The sequence below is a fragment of the Oncorhynchus nerka genome, linkage group LG17 (genome assembly GCF_034236695.1).
Source record: "Oncorhynchus nerka isolate Pitt River linkage group LG17, Oner_Uvic_2.0, whole genome shotgun sequence".
NCBI lineage: Eukaryota > Metazoa > Chordata > Actinopteri > Salmoniformes > Salmonidae > Oncorhynchus > Oncorhynchus nerka.
Window position 1 is genome coordinate 47,623,608 of NC_088412.1, and position 20,883 is coordinate 47,644,490.

Sequence of the window (20,883 nt, forward strand, 5' to 3'; positions counted from 1 at the left end):
GAAAAACAAGTCTATATACAATGTGAGCAAATGAGGTGAGATAAGGGAGGTAAAGGCACAAAAGGCCATGGTGGCGAAGTAAATACAATATAGCAAGTAAAACACTGGAATGGTAGATTTGCAGTGGAAGAATGTTCAAAGTAGAGAGAGAATTAATGGGGTGCAAAGGAGCAAAAATAAATAAATAAATGCAGTAGGGGGAGAGGTAGTTGTTTGGGCTAAATTATAGATGGGCTATGTACAAGTAAATAGCCTGTATCCCTGGAATAGGCCTTTTCTTCCACTCACCCTCCCGTCAGACAGGACGGTGGGTTAGTTTGATTTACTGTATTTATGCATAAATGAGGTATAGTTCCGCTTCAGTCTAAAGCCTGTCATTTCATTTACCAGTTGCGTGCAGGATTTTTCCATCCCTTAATTGTGACAGTGCGTATAGCCCTACATATATAGCTGCCAAAAATCTCACGCGGAAAAATCATATCTATTTTGGATGATTGTTTTTTTTTCATCCCTTTTTATAAACATAATTGTGCTGTGAATATTTCCTAAGTGGGTTGCAATGTGTAAATTCTGATCTGAGGCGCACACTGACACACACACACACATACATGGACATTGTGAGGGTCCTGAAGGAAAGCTGCCATTTACTGCTCAGTCTGACTCAGTCACAGTCTCCACCCACAGGAAAAGGATTGGCTGACTTTGGCTGACTGAGGGAAAGGTCCTGGCCATTCATGTTTATAATCTGTACAGCAGGGGGACATGGTATTCCATTTTCCTCGTCCAGGTTTAATTTTAGGCTTATTTATTTCTTATTTATAGGCTAAATAAAGTATTGCCTGGGGCTTTTATCCTACATTGCAATGTATACTTATAAACATGTAAAGTGTTTGGTCCCATGAGATGAAATAAAAGATCCCCAAATGTTTCCATATGCACACAAATAGCTTATTTCTCTCCAATTGTGTGCAAAAATGTGTTCACATCCCTGTTAGTGAGCATTTCTACTTTGCCAAGATAATACATCCACCTCACAGGTATCAAGAAGCTGATTAAACAGCATGATCATTACACAGATGCACCTTGTAATGAACACAATGCCACAAATATCTCAAATTGAGGGAAGAGGGCAATTGGCATGCTCACTGCAGGAATGTCCACCAGAGCTGTTGTCAGAGAAATTAATGTTAATTTCTCTAGCATAGGCCGCCTCCAACGTCGTTTTAGAGAATTTGGCAGTAGGTCCAACCCGTCCCCAGAGGGTGGGCCTATGCCGTCCCAAGTGGGTGGGCCTATGCCGTCCCAAGCCAACCCATGGCTGCGCCCCTGCCCAGTCATGTGAAATCCATAGATTAGGGCCTTAATTCATTTATTTAAACGGACTGATTTCCATATATTGAACTGTAACTCTGTAAAATCATTGAAATTGTCGCATGTTGACTGTATATTTTTGTTCAGTATATATTTGAGCAATGTTTATTTGAAATAGAGTATATGCATGCATTATGCTTGATCATAAAACGAATTACGCAACCTGTAGATTCGTTTCCCCTTCTCTGTATTGCTATAGCCTCTCTATGATGTGTTTATTGACAGGTAGCGTGTAGTTAATTAGCCATAGGGTATAGCATAGGGTATAGTCCACCACAGGATGGCGATAAAATATTCCCCACGGTTTTCATAGCTCACCTACCGCTGCCTCCACTCACTTTCTTTCACAGCTACTCAAGATGGCGGCAGCTTCCTCCATCCAGCCGCCGAGCGTTCACTCTTTAAACCATGCAAACGCACCTTTCCTGGATTCTGACAGCCCGGAGACCCGCCAGGATGAGGACGCAGTTTCCGAGGGGACCAGTCTCCGAGACTTACCCGATTTGGAACCGGAGGAGATTGAGAAGAGGCTGGAGAAAACTCGCCACGAGTTGAGCAACAGGAGGAAAATCCTCATTAAAAACCTGCCACAAGATACGACCAACCAGGTGCGCTTATTCTCTATTTTGACAGATGGAGTGAAGTTGGCTTGTTGTAGGCTAAGCTAATGTTTTGCGTTTCTCTCAAAGTTAAAAAATAATAATAATAATAATTTCGGGCGTGCTCTTACGCAATACTTTGCTATACTTAGTTGTAGTTTATTTGCAGAAAAACGAACATAATAAACTTTAGGGGTTTAAGAGAACCTTTAATTTTGCTGCGAGTCTAGGCTATATGCGATCAGGAATGAGAATATTCAGATGTAAACGGCAGCATTTTTTTTAGCAGGCTAATTCCAAGAAACGATATACCATGTCAATTCTGAAAGGCATTTAAACACGGCCGCGCTCCATGCGAGTTATTTTTTTGTGGTTAACATGCAGCGAGGAATTCTATCAAACAGACCACCTTTGCCTCAAGTTTGTTCATCATTTCTACAATGTGACCGATGCACCCACCTATTTGCCAATAGCGATAACTCCTGTCGTAGTTTAGGCTGCAATTTAACACATAGAAGTGAAGACAGTATGAAATGTTTAGCTTTGTTTTTATCCAGCCTAACTGCGCTGACAGACTTGAGCCTATTTATTTGCGATATGCGTGAGTCGTTTTTTATGTTGCGAAATGACAATCAAATCGCTACAATATGGCATTCTCTAGGTAGAGAAATGTTTGATGTGTAAATACAAATGTCCGTTGAACTACGACGTTCAACGGACATTTGTGTTTGCACATCAAAAATTGGTTTGAAAATGATTGAACGCTTATATTTTATTAAGATATTATAAACATTTAACATTAAGTGTTTTTATAGTAGGACAATAGGCTTATTTGAATTCAGCAAGTGGGAAAATGTGTTGTTATTCATTCTCTGCACAGTCCATAATGTTTAGGCTATAGCCCACTAATAGCCCTGTTCTAACAATACACTTCAATTCTGCACAAACCTATAGGCCTAGATATTCATTCTCTGCACAGTCCATAATGTTTAGGCTATAGCCCACTAATAGCCCTGTTCTAACAATACACTTCAATTCTGCACAAACCTATAGGCCTAGATATTCATTCTCTGCACAGTCCATAATGTTTAGGCTATAGCCCACTAATAGCCCTGTTCTAACAATACACTTCAATTCTGCACAAACCTATAGGCCTAGATATATTGATCAAATCAGGATTGGAATTTGTGTATGAACTTGAGAATTCCCAATGTAATATCCCATTTCTGTAACTGCTTGTATTATGGTGGGTAGGCTATAATACTGTTCCATTCAGTCATACTGTATGGTCTTGGTGTATACGTAATAAACTAGAGGCTGATTGTGACTTCCTCCAGACTGTAGCAGCTAGCTAACATTTCCCAGCCAGAGGCAGGCAGGGTGCCAGGGCATGGAGACAACCAGGAAGAACCAACACATACAGAGCCCAGAGCTGCTGGAGGAGCCAATGAAACAGTATGAGAAACACGATAAAGCCAGAGACACACATAGAGAGCCAAGCAGGTGAGGTGAAGAGACAGAGAGAGAAAGATGTGGTTTCCACATTGTTACTCTCTAAAAAATGCTGGGTTGCAGCCGTTTGGTCACTTAGCTGAGTTGTTTTCTTTAAAAACTGCTGGGTTATTGGTGCTGGGTTATTGATGCTGGGTTATTGGTGCTGGGTTATTGATGCTGTGGGTTATTGGTGCTGGGTTATTGATGCTGTGGGTTATTGGTGCTGGGTTACTGGTGCTGTGGGTTATTGATGCTGGGTTATTGATGCTGTGGGTTATTGGTGCTGGGTTATTGATGCTGTGGGTTATTGGTGCTGGGTTATTGGTGCTGGGTTATTGGTGCTGGGTTATTGATGCTGTGGGTTATTGATGCTGTGGGTTATTGGTGCTGGGTTATTGATGCTGTGGGTTATTGGTGCTGGGTTACTGGTGCTGTGGGTTATTGATGCTGGGTTATTGATGCTGTGGGTTATTGGTGCTGGGTTATTGGTGCTGGGTTATTGGTGCTGGGTTATTGGTGCTGGGTTATTGGTGCTGGGTTATTGGTGCTGGGTTATTGGTGCTGGGTTATTGGTGCTGGGTTATTGATGCTGGGTTATTGGTGCTGGGTTATTGGTGCTGGGTTATTGGTGCTGGGTGCTGGGTTATTGATGCTGTGGGTTATTGGTGCTGGGTTATTGGTGCTGGGTTATTGGTGCTGGGTTATTGGTGCTGGGTTATTGATGCTGTGGGTTATTGGTGCTGGGTTATTGATGCTGGGTGCTGGGTTATTGATGCTGGGTGCTGGGTTATTGATGCTGGGTTATTGGTGCTGGGTGCTGGGTTATTGGTGCTGGGTTATTGATGCTGGGTTATTGGTGCTTGGTGCTGGGTTATTGATGCTGTGGGTTATTGGTGCTGGGTTATTGGTGCTGGGTTATTGGTGCTGGGTTATTGGTGCTGGGTTATTGGTGCTGGGTTATTGGTGCTGGGTTATTGGTGCTGGGTTATTGGTGCTGGGTTATTGGTGCTGGGTTATTGGTGCTGGGTTATTGATGCTGTGGGTTATTGGTGCTGGGTTATTGATGCTGTGGGTTATTGGTGCTGGGTTATTGGTGCTGGGTGCTGGGTTATTGATGCTGGGTTATTGGTGCTGGGTTATTGGTGCTGGGTTATTGGTGCTGGGTTATTGGTGCTGTGGGTTATTGGTGCTGGGTGCTGGGTTATTGATGCTGGGTGCTGGGTTATTGATGCTGGGTTATTGGTGCTGGGTTATTGGTGCTGGGTTATTGGTGCTGGGTTATTGGTGCTGTGGGTTATTGGTGCTGTGGGTTATTGATGCTGGGTGCTGGGTTATTGATGCTGGGTTATTGGTGCTGGGTGCTGGGTTATTGGTGCTGGGTTATTGGTGCTGGGTTATTGGTGCTGGGTTATTGGTGCTGGGTTATTGGTGCTGGGTTATTGGTGCTGGGTTATTGGTGCTGTGGGTTATTGGTGCTGGGTTATTGGTGCTGGGTTATTGGTGCTGGGTTATTGGTGCTGTGGGTTATTGAGATATGACCCAGCGTGTCAGATCAGAAGACCAGAGCCATAGTGTAGTAGGGGTGTGGCTTTCAGATAGTTATTTTTACCCACCCATGAGAGTAAATGTCATTCCTGTTCTTCTGTTCTGTTGTATAGTTATCACATGTTAAAGTGGAACATTTAAATTTTTGTAGCTTCGTTGAGGCTTACAGAAGTGCATGAGTACCCTAAAATCCTATTTAAATCCCATTGTTGGGATACAATAAGGTGGTATATTATAATATGTAATAAATAATGTTAATATTATAGAACAATGTGTCAAATGCAAAAAGAAAATAAAGAAAATGTCAATCTGTAATAAATTTAACATGATGAACAGGAATGGTATTTACTCTCACCGGTGGCCAATAAGATCTAGCTGAAAGGCCTGCCCCTAATAGCCACGCCTCCTGAAAATAACCCAAGTATTACATTAAGACCCAGCTGCTAGGTCAAGCCAGCATGAGAGTAAAACAGATTTAACTGATGGTTAAATTAACCCTAACACCCAATTTGTTGGGTTATTCACGCGACCCAGCTGGCTGGGTAAAATAACCAAGCGTGTGTTCTGTCCAATAATTACCCAGCGCTGGGTTACCAAATAACCCAAATTGGGTTGTTTTTAACCCAGCATTTTGAAGTGTAGTGTCAACTCAACTCAGAAGCCAACAGATCAGGGGTCCTTGAGCACTATTTGATGAGAAAGAGAAGGTAGTGAGGAAATGAGGGAGGAAAACCAGTCTGCTCACTTCTCCTGTCTCCCATAGTATTTGCAGACCTGGTGTGTGTGCCTTTGTGTGCACAGTGCTTTCAGAATGTATTCACACCCCCTTGACTTTATCCACATTTTGTTGTGTTACATCCTGAATTTAAAATGGATTACATTTAGATTTTGTGTCACAGATCTACACACAATTCCCCATAATGTCAAAGTGGAATTATGTTTTTTTGACATTTTTACTAATTAATAAAAAATTAAAAGCTGAAATAACTTAGAGGATAAGTATTTAACCCCTTCGTGGTGACAAGCCTAAATATGTTCAGGAGTAAAAATGTTTTTAACAAGTCATAATAAGTTGCATGGACTAACTCTGTGTGCAATAATATTGTTTAACATGATTTTGTTGACTTGAATGACTTCCCCATCTCTGTACCCCACACATACAATTAACTGTAATGTCCTTCAGTCGAACAGTGAATTCCAAGCACAGATTCAACGATAAAAACCAGGGAGGTCTTCCAATGCCTCGCAGGGGAACCTATTGGTAGATGGGTACAAATATTGCATATCCCTTTGAGCATGGTGAAGTTATTAATTACACTTTGGATGGTGTATCAATGCACCAAGCCACTACAAAGATACAGGCGTCCTTCCTAACTCCGTTCCCGGAGAGAAAGGAAACAGCTCAGGGATTTCACCATGAGGCAAATGGTGATTTTTAAACCAGTTACTGAGTTAAATGGCTGTGAAAGGAGAAACTGAGGATGGATCAACAACATTGTAGTTACTCCAAAATACTAATCTAAATGATAGAGTGAAAAGGAGGAAGCCTGTACAGAATAAAAATATTCCAAAACATGCATCCTGTTTGCAATAAGGCACTAAAGTAAAACTGCAAAAAAATGTGGTCAAGAAATTAACTTTTTGTCCTGAATACAACACATAATGGTTGGGGCAAATCCAACACATCACTGAGTACCACTTCATATTTTCAAGCATGGTGGTGGCTGCATCATGTAATGGGTATGCTTGTCATCGGCAAGGACTAGGGAGTTTTTTAGGATAAGCACAGGCAAAGTCATAGATGAAAACTTGGCCCAGTCTGCTTTCCAACAGACACTGGGACAATAACCTAAAATTCAAGGCCAATTATACACTGAAATTACTTACCAAGATGACATTAAATGTTACTGAGTGGCCTAGTTACAGTTTTGACTGAAATCGTCTTGAAAATCTATGACAAGATGTGAAAATGGCTGTCTAGCAATGATCAACAACCAACTTGACAGCGCATGAAGAATCTTTTAAAGAAAGATGGGCAAATATTGTAAAATCCAGGGTTGCAATGCTCTTCGAGACTTAACCAGAAAGACCACACTAATCACTGCCAAAGTTGATTCTAACATCAATATTAGTGTTTTATTTTACATTTTAATTTCAACAAATGTTAGCATTTGTCTTCCACTTTGACATTACAGAGTATTTAGTGTTGTGTGAGCCCGACTAGCTTCATTTGAACGGCGTCTTTGTCCAGGGCAGATGGTGTCAGACATATAACTATGGTCAACGGGAGGGAGGAGGCGAGTGGTGTGGAGGTAGGGAGGAAACAGGTTGAGAGAGGAGATGGGTGTGGAGGATATAGCGGGTTTTTCCGTGCCCATTAACCAGGTCTCTCTTGGAAAATAGATTTTGTCTCAGTGAGACTAACCTGGATAAATAAGGTTAAATAGAAAAATATGACAGCGGAAGGTGGAGCATCAGGGGTGAGGCATGGGTGGAGGTTTGACTGAAGGGGGGAGGATGAGGCATCAAACTACCGGCTCACCTCCTGCTATCAGTTAAGCTGTTTAATTATTTAGAGCCTCTCTGGAACAGGTGAGACTCACGTGGCCGGTGCGTGTATGTCACCCTCTCTCTGCCCACCCCTCTCCTGGATGGTACGGCTGCGTGTGTCAATAGCAGACAACAGTTCTAAAATCTGCTCCTCGTAGAACAGGATGTACCCTTCATCGCCACCTTGCACACACACAACAAAACACACAAATACACAAGGCTGCATACAGATACATTGACCTCAAAGTGTTTGGCCCCCCCCTTGATAAAGACTGCCTAAAAAATATAATACAAATACTGAGCTATGTTGTATGCTCAAAAACAATATCATTTTATAGTAATACAATTGCTCTGAAAAATATTTTCGAATTAAAAATATCTCCAAATGATCTTGGTGTCAAAATTTATTGGCACCCCAATTGTCACTACTTTGTGCACCTTTCCTTTGCGAGGATAATGGCACCAATGAGATTGGAGAGCACATTGGGAGGGATCTTAGGCCATTCTGTATGAGAGGGGAGTTGAGGGAGAGAGAGAGAGTGAAGTGGAGGGATAGAGAGTCTGCACTTATGGACTTCAAGCCACAGAATCAGATGACCATTGCAACATTTTTGTGGTCAGTTAACCATTTCTTTGTGGATTCTGATGTGTGTTTGTGGTCATTGTCTTGCTGGAAGATCCCCTTGTGGCCAAGTTACAGCCTCCTGACAGAGGCAGACAGTTATTTTTTTGGCTAAAATGTCCTTGTACTTGGTAGAACTCATGATGCCGTTGACTTCTTGAGTTCTTTGCCTTTCCCAATGGTGATGGATGACAAACACATTTTAAATGGGTGTTACCTCGTTTTTATACCCTAGTGAAACAGGAAGCCATAGAAGAATACGGTTCCTTAAAATGAGATTAACTTCAAGTTGAATGTTAATGCAGATTTTATAGTATTTTATTTACAATAATCTTTAGGTGTTGCAATAATCTTGACATTAATCTTCTGATATTTTAAAAAAAAAAACTTGTTATTAAACAATCTCTTTCTCTTAGCAATTGTATTAGTATAAAATAATATAATTTTCACATTTTTGGGAGCATACAATAACTTGGTATTTGTATTATTTATTTTATACAGTCTCTTTTTTTGCTCAGCTTTTATCAAGGGTTGAATAGATTATTATTAGTATTGATATAATGGTATCCCCCCCCCCCTGAGTAGCTCCCTAAGGGGACTGTAATAGCTGACAAGACAGCTGAGTGGTGCAGACTGCCTGACTCTGAGCCTGGGTGGAGGAGCTATCTGCCTGGCTGACTGGTGTAGAGCTAGCTGCCTGGCTGACTGGTGTAGAGCTAGCTGACTGGTGTAGAGCTAGCTGACTGGTGTAGAGCTAGCTGCCTGGCTGACTGGTGTAGAGCTAGCTGCCTGGCTGACTGGTGTAGAGCTGGCTGACTGGTGTAGAGCTAGCTGCCTGGCTGACTGGTGTAGAGCTATCTGCCTGGCTGACTGGTGTAGAGCTATCTGCCTGGCTGACTGGTGTAGAGCTAGCTGCCTGCGGAGAGGTGGTCATTAGAGCAGCATGATGCCTGGTTACACACTGTGGAGCACAGTCTCTATTCACAGTTACAGTCCCTCGTTTATCACACGCTCACAGATTATTACACTGTTATTATCAGAGCTGGTCCAGAATAATTGACTTGAAGCATTGAGAGGAAAGGACTCCTGGCAACTTAAAGTGGAACATGTTGCGTTCACAGTAGCCTATGACATTTCATACTGTATACAGCAATTCCACTGAAATGTGAACATTTTGTGTTGCGTATCCATGTAGTACTATTTCTCACCTCCATGTCCCTATCTCCCTCCCTGTTCAACACTCTGCTCTCCCCTGAAGAAAGTCAAACCTAAACACCGTTGACAGTGAATAAACAGTAGTCTCGTATTACCAGACTGATTACCCCTGCAATAAACAGAGAAGGGACAGAGCCTGTGGAGAGAGAGAGATAGAGAGTGTAAGTGAAGGGAGAGAGAGTGTAAGTGGAGAGAGAGACCGAGAGAGGGGAGTGGAGGGAGAGGGGAGGGGAGTGGAGGGAGAGGAGAGAGAGTGAAGTGGAGGGAGAGAATGAGAGAGGGGAGAGGAGAGTGAAGTGGAGGGGAGAGACTGAGTTTGCTGCCTACTGCCTGCTTCTGGCCTACTGCTAGCCAATATAGTGGAGCCGGTGGTGGAGAGAGCGGAGCAAGAAGGAGCAGCCTCCCTACCTGCTGTCTGCTTCCTGCTGCTGCCTGTTTACCAGAGCCCATCTCTCTGTCTGTCATGCCATCTCTTTGCCTGTTTGTCTCAGGCACTGACTCAGAAGCTGTTATTGCAACTCACTCCCTGGTGGGAGCATATCATTGTTGTCCAATTCTGTGTTCATTCTCCTTTTCAAGCTGATATTTTTCTGGAAGCTGGGACTGACACTTAAAACCACCATAGATAGTTCTTGTGCATTCTGACTGAAACACCTGGGGCACGTTACCATCTATTTCCCCACAGGTATCCTTAGACCTTGTGTGCTTCTGCACCTGCGTTGCTCTTTGGTGTTTTAGGCTGGGTGTTGGTATGTTGTGAGAACTGCCGATGTTAGTAAAAAAAAAAGGGCTTCATAATAACCGTTTGAATCTAATCACATGTAGTTATAAAGCCCTTCTTACATCAGCTGATGTCTCAAAGTGCTGTACAGAAACCCGGCCTAAAACCCCCAAACAGCAAGTAATGCAGGTGTAGAAGCACGGTGGCTAGGAAAAACTCCCTAGAAAGGCAGGAACCTAGGAAGAAACTTAGAGAGGAACCAGGCTATGAGAGATGGCCAGTCCTCTTCTGGCTGTGCCGGGTGGAGATTATAACAGAACATGGCCAAGATGTTCAAACGTTCATAGATGACCAGCAGGGTCAAATAATAATAGGCATTATTACTGATTACTGATTGACTTTGTAAACTTGTCAACCTTCAGAAACCTGTATTTCCAATCACAGAGCAGTTTGAGCTGTTAAGGAATGGAATTGCGTACGGTACTAAAGCTGCTCATTTCGAAAAAGTCATTTGACTTATGTAGCACAAACCATGTCATTCTGTTATCTAATATCTTATGTAAATTAGAAGTGGCTGTTATGAGTTGTAGCGGCAATGCACTTAAAAAGATTTGTAAGGTACTAACATAATCATTATAGCTTTGCCCTTGGAAGCCCATTGTAACCTCTGTGGCTGGGTTAGCTTTTATCTGTGAGGAGGTTTTGCTGGTGGCAGCTCTCTGTATATCCCAGTCAGTGTGGCGGTTTTGCTGGTGCCATGATATGTGACGAGCCTCTGCCGTGCTGCTGTGTGGTGTGCCGCTGTGCCCCCCCCAGTCTGTGTGTGTCCCTGGAGCTCAGGACTCAGGTGGGGGGTGACCCCTGAGAGGATAAAGGAGAGGACAGCGTGAGACATAGATGGAGAGAGGAAGAGAGTGTTAGAAAGGGAGTGAGGGAGAGAATAGATCAGAGAGGGAGATCTGATTGTGTGTCCATGTTCTTGTTCTCTCTGGGCTCCGGGGTACTGTAAGACTGCATGAAAATGTCATCAGATAGACGAGTAGCAGAGGAGAAGAGGGGGATGAGGAGGAGACTGTTCAGCTTTGTGTGTGTGTGATCTGTGCTATGCTGTAGTGAGCCACCGGTCAGACACTCCCATAGAGGAAGTCACCGGGGACAGTACAGCGAACAGGAGGTCAGAGTGGAATATGGGGACACACTCAGTCGTGGCACGGTCATGTTTACCACATACAGTGGAAGTAATACCTATATTATAATATTGTATGAAAGTCCCACCTACTTTGAATGGCATTCAAGATTATATTCAAATTCATGAAAAGCCAGTAATTTAAGATATACGTAAAATTATATATTTTCTGTGGTTTCATTTACTTTCACCCAATGCCTTCGAAAACCTTCATGAAATGCATCACGTAGAAGGAAATTTTATCCACAAATTACGAATAGAATTGAACATATAAAGTGCCTTCGGACAGTATTCAGACCCCTTCACTTTTTCCTCATTTTTTTACGTTACAGCCTCATTGTCACACCCTGATCTTTCACCTGTCTTTGTGCTTGTCTCCACCCCCCTCCAGGAGTCGTCCATCTTCCCCATTATCCCCTGTGTATTTATACCTGTGTTCTCTGTTTGTCTGTTGCCAGTTCATTTTGTTTCGTCAAGCCTTCCAACATTTTGTCCCGTGCGCCTTTCTGTCTCTAGTTCCTGTTTTCTAGCTTTCCCGTTTTTTGACATTCTGCCTGCCCTGACCCTGTTCCTGTCTTCCCTGTTCCTGTCTGCTCTGACCCTGTTCCTGTCTGCCCTGACCCTGTTCCTGTCTGCCCTGACCCTGTTCCTGTCTGCCCTGACCCTGTTCCTGTCTGCCCTGACCCTGTTCCTGCCTGCCCTGACCCTGTCTGCCCTGACCCTGTTCCTGTCTGCCCTGACCCTGTTCCTGCCTGGTCCTGTCTGCCCTGACCCTGTCTGCCCTGACCCTGTTCCTGCCTGCCCTGACCCTGTTCCTGCCCTGACCCTGTTCCTGTCTGCCCTGTTCCTGTCTGCCCTGACCCTGTTCCTGTCTGCCCTGACCCTGTTCCTGTCTGCCCTGACCCTGTTCCTGCCTGCCCTGTTCCTGACCCTGTTCCTGCCTGCCCTGACCCTGTTCCTGTCTGCCCTGACCCTGTTCCTGTCTGCCCTGACCCTGTTCCTGTCTGCCCTGACCCTGTTCCTGTCTGCCCTGACCCTGTTCCTGTCTGCTGTTCTGTACCTTGTCACAACACCCTGAATTACTGACCTCTGCCTGCCCTGACCCTGACCTCTGCCTGCTCTGACCCTGTTCCTGTCTGCCCTGACCCTGTTCCTACCTGCCCTGACCCTGTTCCTGCCTGCTCTGACCCTGTTCCTGTCTGCCCTGACCCTGTTCCTGTCTGCCCTGACCCTGTTCCTGTCTGCCCTGACCCTGTTCCTGTCTGCCCTGACCCTGTTCCTGTCTGCTGTTCTGTACCTTGTCACAACACCCTGAATTACTGACCTCTGCCTGCCCTGACCCTGACCTCTGCCTTCTCTGACCCTGTTCCTGTCTGCCCTGACCCTGTTCCTACCTGCCCTGACCCTGTTCCTACCTGCCCTGACCCTGTTCCTGTCTGCCCTGACCCTGTTCCTGTCTGCCCTGACCCTGTTCCTGTCTGCCCTGACCCTGACCTCTGCCTGCCCTGACCCATTTCCTGCCTGCCCTGACCCTGTTCCTGCCTGCCCTGACCCTGTTCCTGCCTGCCCTGACCCTGTTCCTGTCTGCCCTGACCCTGTTCCTGCCTGCCCTGACCCTGTTCCTGTCTGCCCTGACCCTGTTCCTGCCTGCCCTGACCCTGTTCCTGTCTGTCCTGACCCTGTTCCTGCCTGCCCTGACCCTGTTCCTGTCTGCCCTGACCCTGTTCCTGCCTGCCCTGACCCTGTTCCTGCCTGCCCTGACCCTGTTCCTGCCTGCCCTGACCCTGTTCCTGTCTGCCCTGACCCTGTTCCTGTCTGCCCTGACCCTGTTCCTGTCTGCCCTGACCCTGTTCCTGTCTGCCCTGACCCTGTTCCTGTCTGCCCTGACCCTGACCTCTGCCTGCCCTGACCCTGTTCCTGTCTGCCCTGACCCTGTTCCTGTCTGCTGTTCTGTACCTTGTCACAACACCCTGAATTACTGACCTCTGCCTGCCCTGACCCTGACCTCTGCCTGCCCTGACCCTGTTCCTGTCTGCCCTGACCCTGTTCCTGTCTGCTGTTCTGTACCTTGTCACAACACCCTGGATTTACTGACCTCTGCCTGCCCTGACCCTGACCTCTGCCTGCCCTGACCCTGAGCCTGCTTCTTCTGTACCTTTCGGACTCTGCTCTGAACTACTGACCTCTGCCTGCCCTGACCCTGAGCCTGCCTGCCATTCTGTACCTTTCGGACTCTGCTCTGGACTACTGACCTCTGCCTGCCCTTGACCTGTCATTTGTCTGCTCCCCCCTAATAAACTTGAGTTATTTCAAAACAGTCTGCATCTGGGTCTTCTCCTGAGCCTTGACACTTATTCTAAAATGGATTAAATATAATTTTTTTCTCAGCAACCTACACACAATACCCCATAAGGACAAAGTGAAAACAGGTTTTAAGACATTTTTGCTAATTTATTAAAAATAAAAACATTTCTGCATTATTGAAGGTCCCCAAGAACACACTGGCCTCCATCATTCTTAATTGGAAGAGGTTTGGAACCACCAAGACTCTTCCTATAGCTGTCCGTTCGGCCAAACTGAGCAATAGGGGGAGAAAGGCCTTGGTCATGGTCAGGGAGGTGACCAATAACCTGATGGTCACTCTGACAGAGCTCTAGAGTTCCTCTGTGGAGATGGGAGAACCTTCCAGAAGGACAACCGTCTCTGCAGCACTTCACCAATCAGGCCTTTATGGTAGTGGCCAGAAGGAAGCCTCTCCTCAGGAAAAGGCAAATGACAGCCCACCAAAAGGCACATAAAGACTCTCAGACCATGAGAAACAAGATTATCTGGTCTGATCAAACCAAGATTGAACTCTTTGGCCTGAATGCCAGTGTCACGTCTGGAGGAAAACTGGCACCATCCCTACGGTGAAGCATGGTGGTGGCAGCATCATGCTGCGGGGATGCTTTTCAGCGGCAGGTACTGGGAGACTAGTCAGGACCGAGGGAAAGGTGAACGGAGCAGGGCCTCCTGAGTGGCGCAGTGGTCTAAGAGGCACTGCATCACAGTGCTAGCTGTGCCACTAGCCGTCGTCCGGGTTAGCGGAGGGCTTGGCCGGCAGGGATGTCCTTGTCCCATCGCGCACTAGCATCTCCTGTGGCGAAGTGCACGCTGACACGGTCGCCAGGTGTACGGTGTTTCCTCCAACACATTGTGCGGCTGGCTTCTGTGTCAAGAAGCAGTGCGGCTTGGTTGGGTTGTGTTTCAGAGGACGCCCGGCTCTCGACCTTTGCCCTCTCTCTCGACTCCTTACGGGGGTTGCAGCGATGAGACAAGACTAACTACCAATTGGATACCACAAAATTGGGGTGTAAAAGGGTAAAAATATATAAATAAAAGATGAACGGAGCACAGTACAGAGATTCTTGATGAAAACCTGCTCCAGAGCGCTCAGGAATGTGGGAAAAGTCAAGGAATCTGAATACTTTCTGAAGGCCCTGTATAATCTTGAAAACCATTCAAAAACAGTGTGGGACATGATCAATAAAGTAGCGGGACTTTCATACCCTATCTAGGTAATCATCAGTGGTGTAAAGTACTATAGTACAAATACTTTAAAATACTACTTAAGTACTTTACTAATTATATGTTTGGCTTTTAAAAGTTTTACTTCACTACATTCCTAGAGAAAATAATGTACTATTTACTAAACTAAACACAATGCTTATACTTAATACATAATGTACTATTTACTTTTCCCAGACACCCAAAAGTACTCGTTACATTTTGAATGCTTAGTAGGACAGGAAAATGGTCCAAATCACACAATCATCAAGAGAACATCCTACATTCTACACTGGCCCTCTAGTAACTACCGAGAGCTTAAACTCATAGGCTGGCTGGCTGTTTGTTGACGATGCCTCTCACATAGTCACTCACTGTAACTCCTCAGCCCCTCTCTCTCTGTCACACTCACTGTCCCTCCCCCTCTCTCTCTCTCTTTCTCACTGACACACATGAGACTTCTACCCCAAATCCTCTCAGGCCACTGTCCCTGTGTTTGTAAACCACCTAATTTAAGCTTCTGTGACTGGGGAAAAGGTGTGTGTGTGTGCGTGCGTTAAGAGCTGAGGTGTAACTCGATGATTCTCACTCCCTGTATAAATATATTAGCCCTAGCAAAAGGAATCAGCTCCCTGTGTCCTGTCCTTGTTCTGCTCTGCCCTGGGCACCTCACCTGCCTGGCCTGTACTGGGTCTGTGTCCCAAATTGCACCTATACAAACCTTGGTCAAAAGTAGTGCACTATAGAGGGAATAGGGTGGCATTTAGGACGCATACAGGGTCAGGGCCACAGCCTGCCCAGACCACCCCTCAAATGATTTTCTAGGCCGATTTACATTTGAATGACTGGGATTGTGAGCAGGAGAGACAACAAATCCTGACGTGTAGGATGCCTTAATCCATATCTCTGATTATTGGGTCCGGGAAGGGCTTTCCACTCATTATCCTCTGTGGACGGAGACGCATTAGGAGGAGAGGGGGAGGCAGAGGAGGAAAAGAAAGACTGATGGAGATATAGAGAGAAATGCTCTCTGTGTTGTGTACACAGTATATCTCTCTCTGAATGGGGTTTAGACAGCTCCCCTCCGTGCCTCGTATGGTAGAGTGAATTAGAGTTTGTGTCCCAAATGGCATCCTGTTCCCTATATAGTGTACTACTTTTGACCAGGGCTCATATAAGGGCTCTGCTTAAAAGTAGGTGCTGGGCCCTGGTCAGAATTAGTCCACTATGTATGAATTGGGTGCAATTTAGAATGCATTCAGGTATCTTTCCCTCTCAGTAAGAGAAACAGACAGCGAATGTACGAATACCACTGTTTCTTGTCAACTGAGTTCAGTTGTCGCTGTACTAGTTAACCTTCTTACTGCAGTGGGCTGAATCAGGGTCACACAGAGCGTTTCTTGGTAGTCTTAAACAAATGTACTTTGAAACCTCACACCTTACACCTCACACACAGGGTTATGGGCTTAAACAAAAGAAAACACCTCTACCATGTCAGATATAGAGTTGAAATGTATTCCATTTTGAGTTTGCATCCCAATATTTCACTTTATATACACTACATGTCCAAAGTATGTGGACACCCCCTCAAATGAGTGGATTCGGCTATTTCAGCTACACCCATTGCTGACAGGTGTATAAAAATCGAGCACACAGCCATGCAATCTCCATAAACAAACATTAGCAGTAGCCCGTGTTGAAGTGGTGTAAAGCTTGCCGCCATTGGACTGGAGCAGTGGAAACGCGTTCTCCGGAGGGATGACTCACGCTTCACCATCTGGCAGTCCGACAGACGACTCTGGTTTTGGCGGATGCCAGGTGAACGCTACCTGTCCGAATGCATAGTGCTGACTGTAATGTTTGGTGGAGGAGGGATAATGGTCTGGGGCTGTTTTTCATGGTTCGGGCTAGGCCCCTTAGTTCCTGTGAAGGGAAATCTTAACGCTACAAGATACAATGACATTCAAGACAATTCTGTGCTTCTAACTTTATGGCAACATTCTAGACGATTCTGTGCTTCTAACTTTGTGGCAACAGTTTTAGGGAAGGCTTTTTCCTGTTTCAGCATGACAATTCCCCCGTGCACAAAGCGAGGTCAATACAAAAATGGTTTGTCGAGATTGGTGAGGAAGAACTTGACTTGCCTGAGCAGTGCCCTGAGCTCGAACATCATCAAACACCTTTGGGATGAATTGGAACGCCGACTACAAGCCAGGCCTAATCGCCCAACAATCAGTGCCCGACCTCACTAATGCTCTTGTGGCTGAATGGAAGCAAGTCCCCGCAGCAATGTTTCAACATCTAGTGGAAAGCCTTGCCAGAATAGTGGAGGCTGTTATAGCAGCAAAGGGGGGGGGGGATCAACGCTACATTAATGCCCATGATTTTAGAATGAGATGTTCGACGAGCAGGTGTCCACATACTCTGGCCATGTAGTGTACATCACCGAAGACTGAAATCTAACAAAACCGGTTGACATAAACACAGGATTTTCTGCGTGTTTAAAAAAAATAAAAAATAATTATGAATTATTTATTCATTATGAAATATAACATTCCACACCTGATGCCACAAGTGGGCAATTTTGGTATTTTTACTGCAGGAAAAGGGGGTAGCTGCAGGAAAAGGGGGTAGCTGGGAAAGGGGGTAGCTGCAGGAAAAGGGGGTAGCTGCAGGAAAAGGGGGTAGCTGCAGGAAAAAGGGGGTAGCTGCAGGAAAGGGTAGCTGCAGGAAAAGGGGGGTAGCTGCAGGAAAGGGGTAGCTGCAGGAAAAAAGGGGTAGCTGCAGGAAAAAGGGGTAGCTGCAGGAAAAAAGGGGGTAGCTGCAGGAAAAGGGGTAGCTGCAGGAAAAGGGGGTAGCTGCAGGAAAAGGGGGTAGCTGCAGGAAAGGGGGTAGCTGCAGGAAAAAGGGGGTAGGCAGGAAAGGGGTAGCTGCAGGAAAGGGGTGCTGCAGGAAAAGGGGGGTAGCTGCAGGAAAAAGGGGGTAGCTGCAGGAAAGGGGGGTAGCTGCAGGAAAAAGGGGGTAGCTGCAGGAAAAAGGGGGTAGCTGCAGGAAAAGAGGGGGTAGCTGCAGGAAAGGGGGTAGCTGCAGGAAAGGGGGTAGCTGCAGGAAAGGGGGTAGCTGCAGGAAAGGGGTAGCTGCAGGAAAAAGGGGGGTAGCTGCAGGAAAGGGGTAGCTGCAGGAAAAAGGGGGTAGCTGCAGGAAAGGGGTAGCTGCAGGAAAAGGGGTAGCTGCAGGGGGTAGCTGCAGGAAAAGGGGGTAGCTGCAGGAAAGGGGTAGCTGCAGGAAAGGGGGTAGCTGCAGGAAAGGGGGTAGCTGCAGGAAAGGGGGTAGCTGCAGGAAAAAGGGGGTAGCTGCAGGAAAGGGGTAGCTGCAGGAAAAAGGGGGTAGCTGCAGGAAAAAGGGGGTAGCTGCAGGAAAAAGGGGGTAGCTGCAGGAAAAAGGGGGTAGCTGCAGGAAAGGGGGTAGCTGCAGGAAAAAGGGGGTAGCTGCAGGAAAAGGGGGGTAGCTGCAGGAAAAAGGGGGGTAGCTGCAGGAAAAAGGGGGGTAGCTGCAGGAAAAAGGGGGTAGCTGCAGGAAAAGGGGGGTAGCTGCAGGAAAAAGGGGGGGTAGCTGCAGGAAAGGGGTAGCTGCAGGAAAGGGGTAGCTGCAGGAAAAAGGGGAGCTGCAGGAAAGGGGTAGCTGCAGGAAAAAAGGGGGGTAGCTGCAGGAAAAGGGGGTAGCTGCAGGAAAGGGGTAGCTGCAGGAAAAGGGGGTAGCTGCAGGAAAGGGGTAGCTGCAGGAAAAGGGGTAGCTGCAGGAAAAGGGGTAGCTGCAGGAAAGGGGTAGCTGCAGGAAAAAGGGGGTAGCTGCAGGAAAAGGGGGTAGCTGCAGGAAAGGGGTAGCTGCAGGAAAAAGGGGGTAGCTGCAGGAAAGGGGGTAGCTACAGGAAAAGGGGGTAGCTGCAGGAAAAAGGGGGTAGCTGCAGGAAAGGGGGTAGCTGCAGGAAAAAGGGGGTAGCTGCAGGAAAGGGGTAGCTGCAGGAAAAAGGGGGTAGCTGCAGGAAAAAGGGGGTAGCTGCAGGAAAAAGGGGGTAGCTGCAGGAAAAGGGGGTAGCTGCAGGAAAAGGGGGTAGCTGCAGGAAAAAGGGGTAGCTGCAGGAAAAGGGGGTAGCTGCAGGAAAGGGGTAGCTGCAGGAAAAAGGGGGTAGCTGCAGGAAAAGGGGGTAGCTGCAGGAAAGGGGTAGATGCAGGAAAAAAGGGGTAGCTGCAGGAAAGGGGTAGCTGCAGGAAAGGGGTAGCTGCAGGAAAGGGGTAGCTGCAGGAAAAAGGGGGTAGCTGCAGGAAAGGGGTAGCTGCAGGAAAAGGGGGTAGCTGCAGGAAAGGGGTAGCTGCAGGAAAAAGGGGGGTAGCTGCAGGAAAGGGGTAGGTGCAGGAAAGGGGTAGGTGCAGGAAAGGGGGTAGCTGCAGGAAAAAGGGGGTAGCTGCAGGAAAGGGGTAGCTGCAAAAGGAAAAAAAGGGGGTAGCTGCAGGAAAAAGGGGGGTAGCTGCAGGAAAAGGGGGTAGCTGCAGAAAAGGGGTAGCTGCAGGAAAAAGGGGGTAGCTGCAGGAAAGGGGTAGGAAAAAGGGCAGGAAAAGGGGTAGGGGAAAAAGGGCTGCAGGAAAGGGGGTAGCTGCAGGAAAGGGGTAGCTGCAGGAAAAGGGGTAGCTGCAGGAAAAGGGGGGTAGCTGCAGGAAAAAGGGGGTAGCTGCAGGAAAAAGGGGAAAGGTAGCTGCAGGAAAAAGGGGGTAGCTGCAGGAAAAAAGGGGTAGCTGCAGGAAAAGGGGGTAGCTGCAGGAAAAAGGGGTAGCTGCAGGAAAAGGGGTAGCTGCAGGAAAAAAGGGGTAGCTGCAGGAAAGGGGTAGCTGCAGGAAAAGGGGGTAGCTGCAGGAAAAGGGGTAGCTGCAGGAAAGGGGTAGCTGCAGGAAAAAGGGGGTAGCTGCAGGAAAGGGGGTAGGTGCAGGAAAGGGGTAGCTGCAGGAAAAAAGGGGGTAGCTGCAGGAAAGGGGTAGCTGCAGGAAAGGGGTAGCTGCAGGAAAAAGGGGGGGTAGCTGCAGGAAAAAGGGGGTAGCTGCAGGAAAAAGGGGGTAGCTGCAGGAAAAAGGGGGTAGCTGCAGGAAAAAGGGGGGTAGCTGCAGGGGGGGTAGCTGCAGGAAAGGGGTAGCTGCAGGAAAAGGGGTAGCTGCAGGAAAAAGGGGTAGCTGCAGGAAAAAGGGGGGTAGCTGCAGGAAAAAAGGGGGTAGCTGCAGGAAAAGGGGGTAGCTGCAGGAAAGGGGTAGCTGCAGGAAAAGGGTAGCTGCAGGAAAGGGGTAGCTGCAGGAAAAGGGGGTAGCTGCAGGAAAGGGGTAGGCAGGAAAAGGGGGTAGCTGCAGGAAAAGGGGGTAGCTGCAGGAAAGGGGTAGCTGCAGGAAAAAGGGGTAGCTGCAGGAAAGGGGTAGCTGCAGGAAAAGGGGGTAGCTGCAGGAAAGGGGGTAGCTGCAGGAAAGGGGTAGCTGCAGGAAAAAGGGGGTAGCTGCAGGAAAAAGGGGGTAGCTGCAGGAAAGGGGTAGCTGCAGGAAAAGGGGGTACCTGCAGGAAAAAGGGGGTAGCTACAGGAAAAGGGGGTAGCTGCAGGAAAGGGGTAGCTGCAGGAAAGGGGGTAGCTGCAGGAAAGGGGGTAGCTGCAGGAAAGGGGTAGCTGCAGGAAAAAGGGGGTAGCTGCAGGAAAAAGGGGGTAGCTGCAGGAAAAGGGGGTAGCTGCAGGAAAGGGGTAGCTGCAGGAAAAAGGGGTAGCTGCAGGAAAGGGGTAGCTGCAGGAAAAAGGGGGGTAGCTGCAGGAAAAGGGGGTAGCTGCAGGAAAAGGGGGTAGCTGCAGGAAAAAGGGGGTAGCTGCAGGAAAGGGGGTAGCTGCAGGAAAAAGGGGTAGCTGCAGGAAAGGGGTAGATGCAGGAAAAAGGGGGGTAGCTGCAGGAAAGGGGTAGCTACAGGAAAAAGGGGGTAGCTGCAGGAAAGGGGTAGCTGCAGGAAAGGGGTAGCT

At 47.1% G+C, this 20,883-nt stretch overlaps 1 protein-coding gene across 1 annotated transcript in view; it reads left to right on the plus strand.

Moving 5' to 3' along the window:
- Positions 1 to 1,651: 1,651 nt before the first annotated feature.
- Positions 1,652 to 20,883, plus strand: part of LOC115145340 (ribonucleoprotein PTB-binding 2-like) — a 91,298-nt gene continuing 72,066 nt past the window's right edge. The window contains 2 exon segments of the mRNA XM_065003202.1: positions 1,652 to 1,672; positions 1,674 to 1,979. Coding sequence (XP_064859274.1) covers positions 1,652 to 1,672; positions 1,674 to 1,979 — 327 coding nt within the window.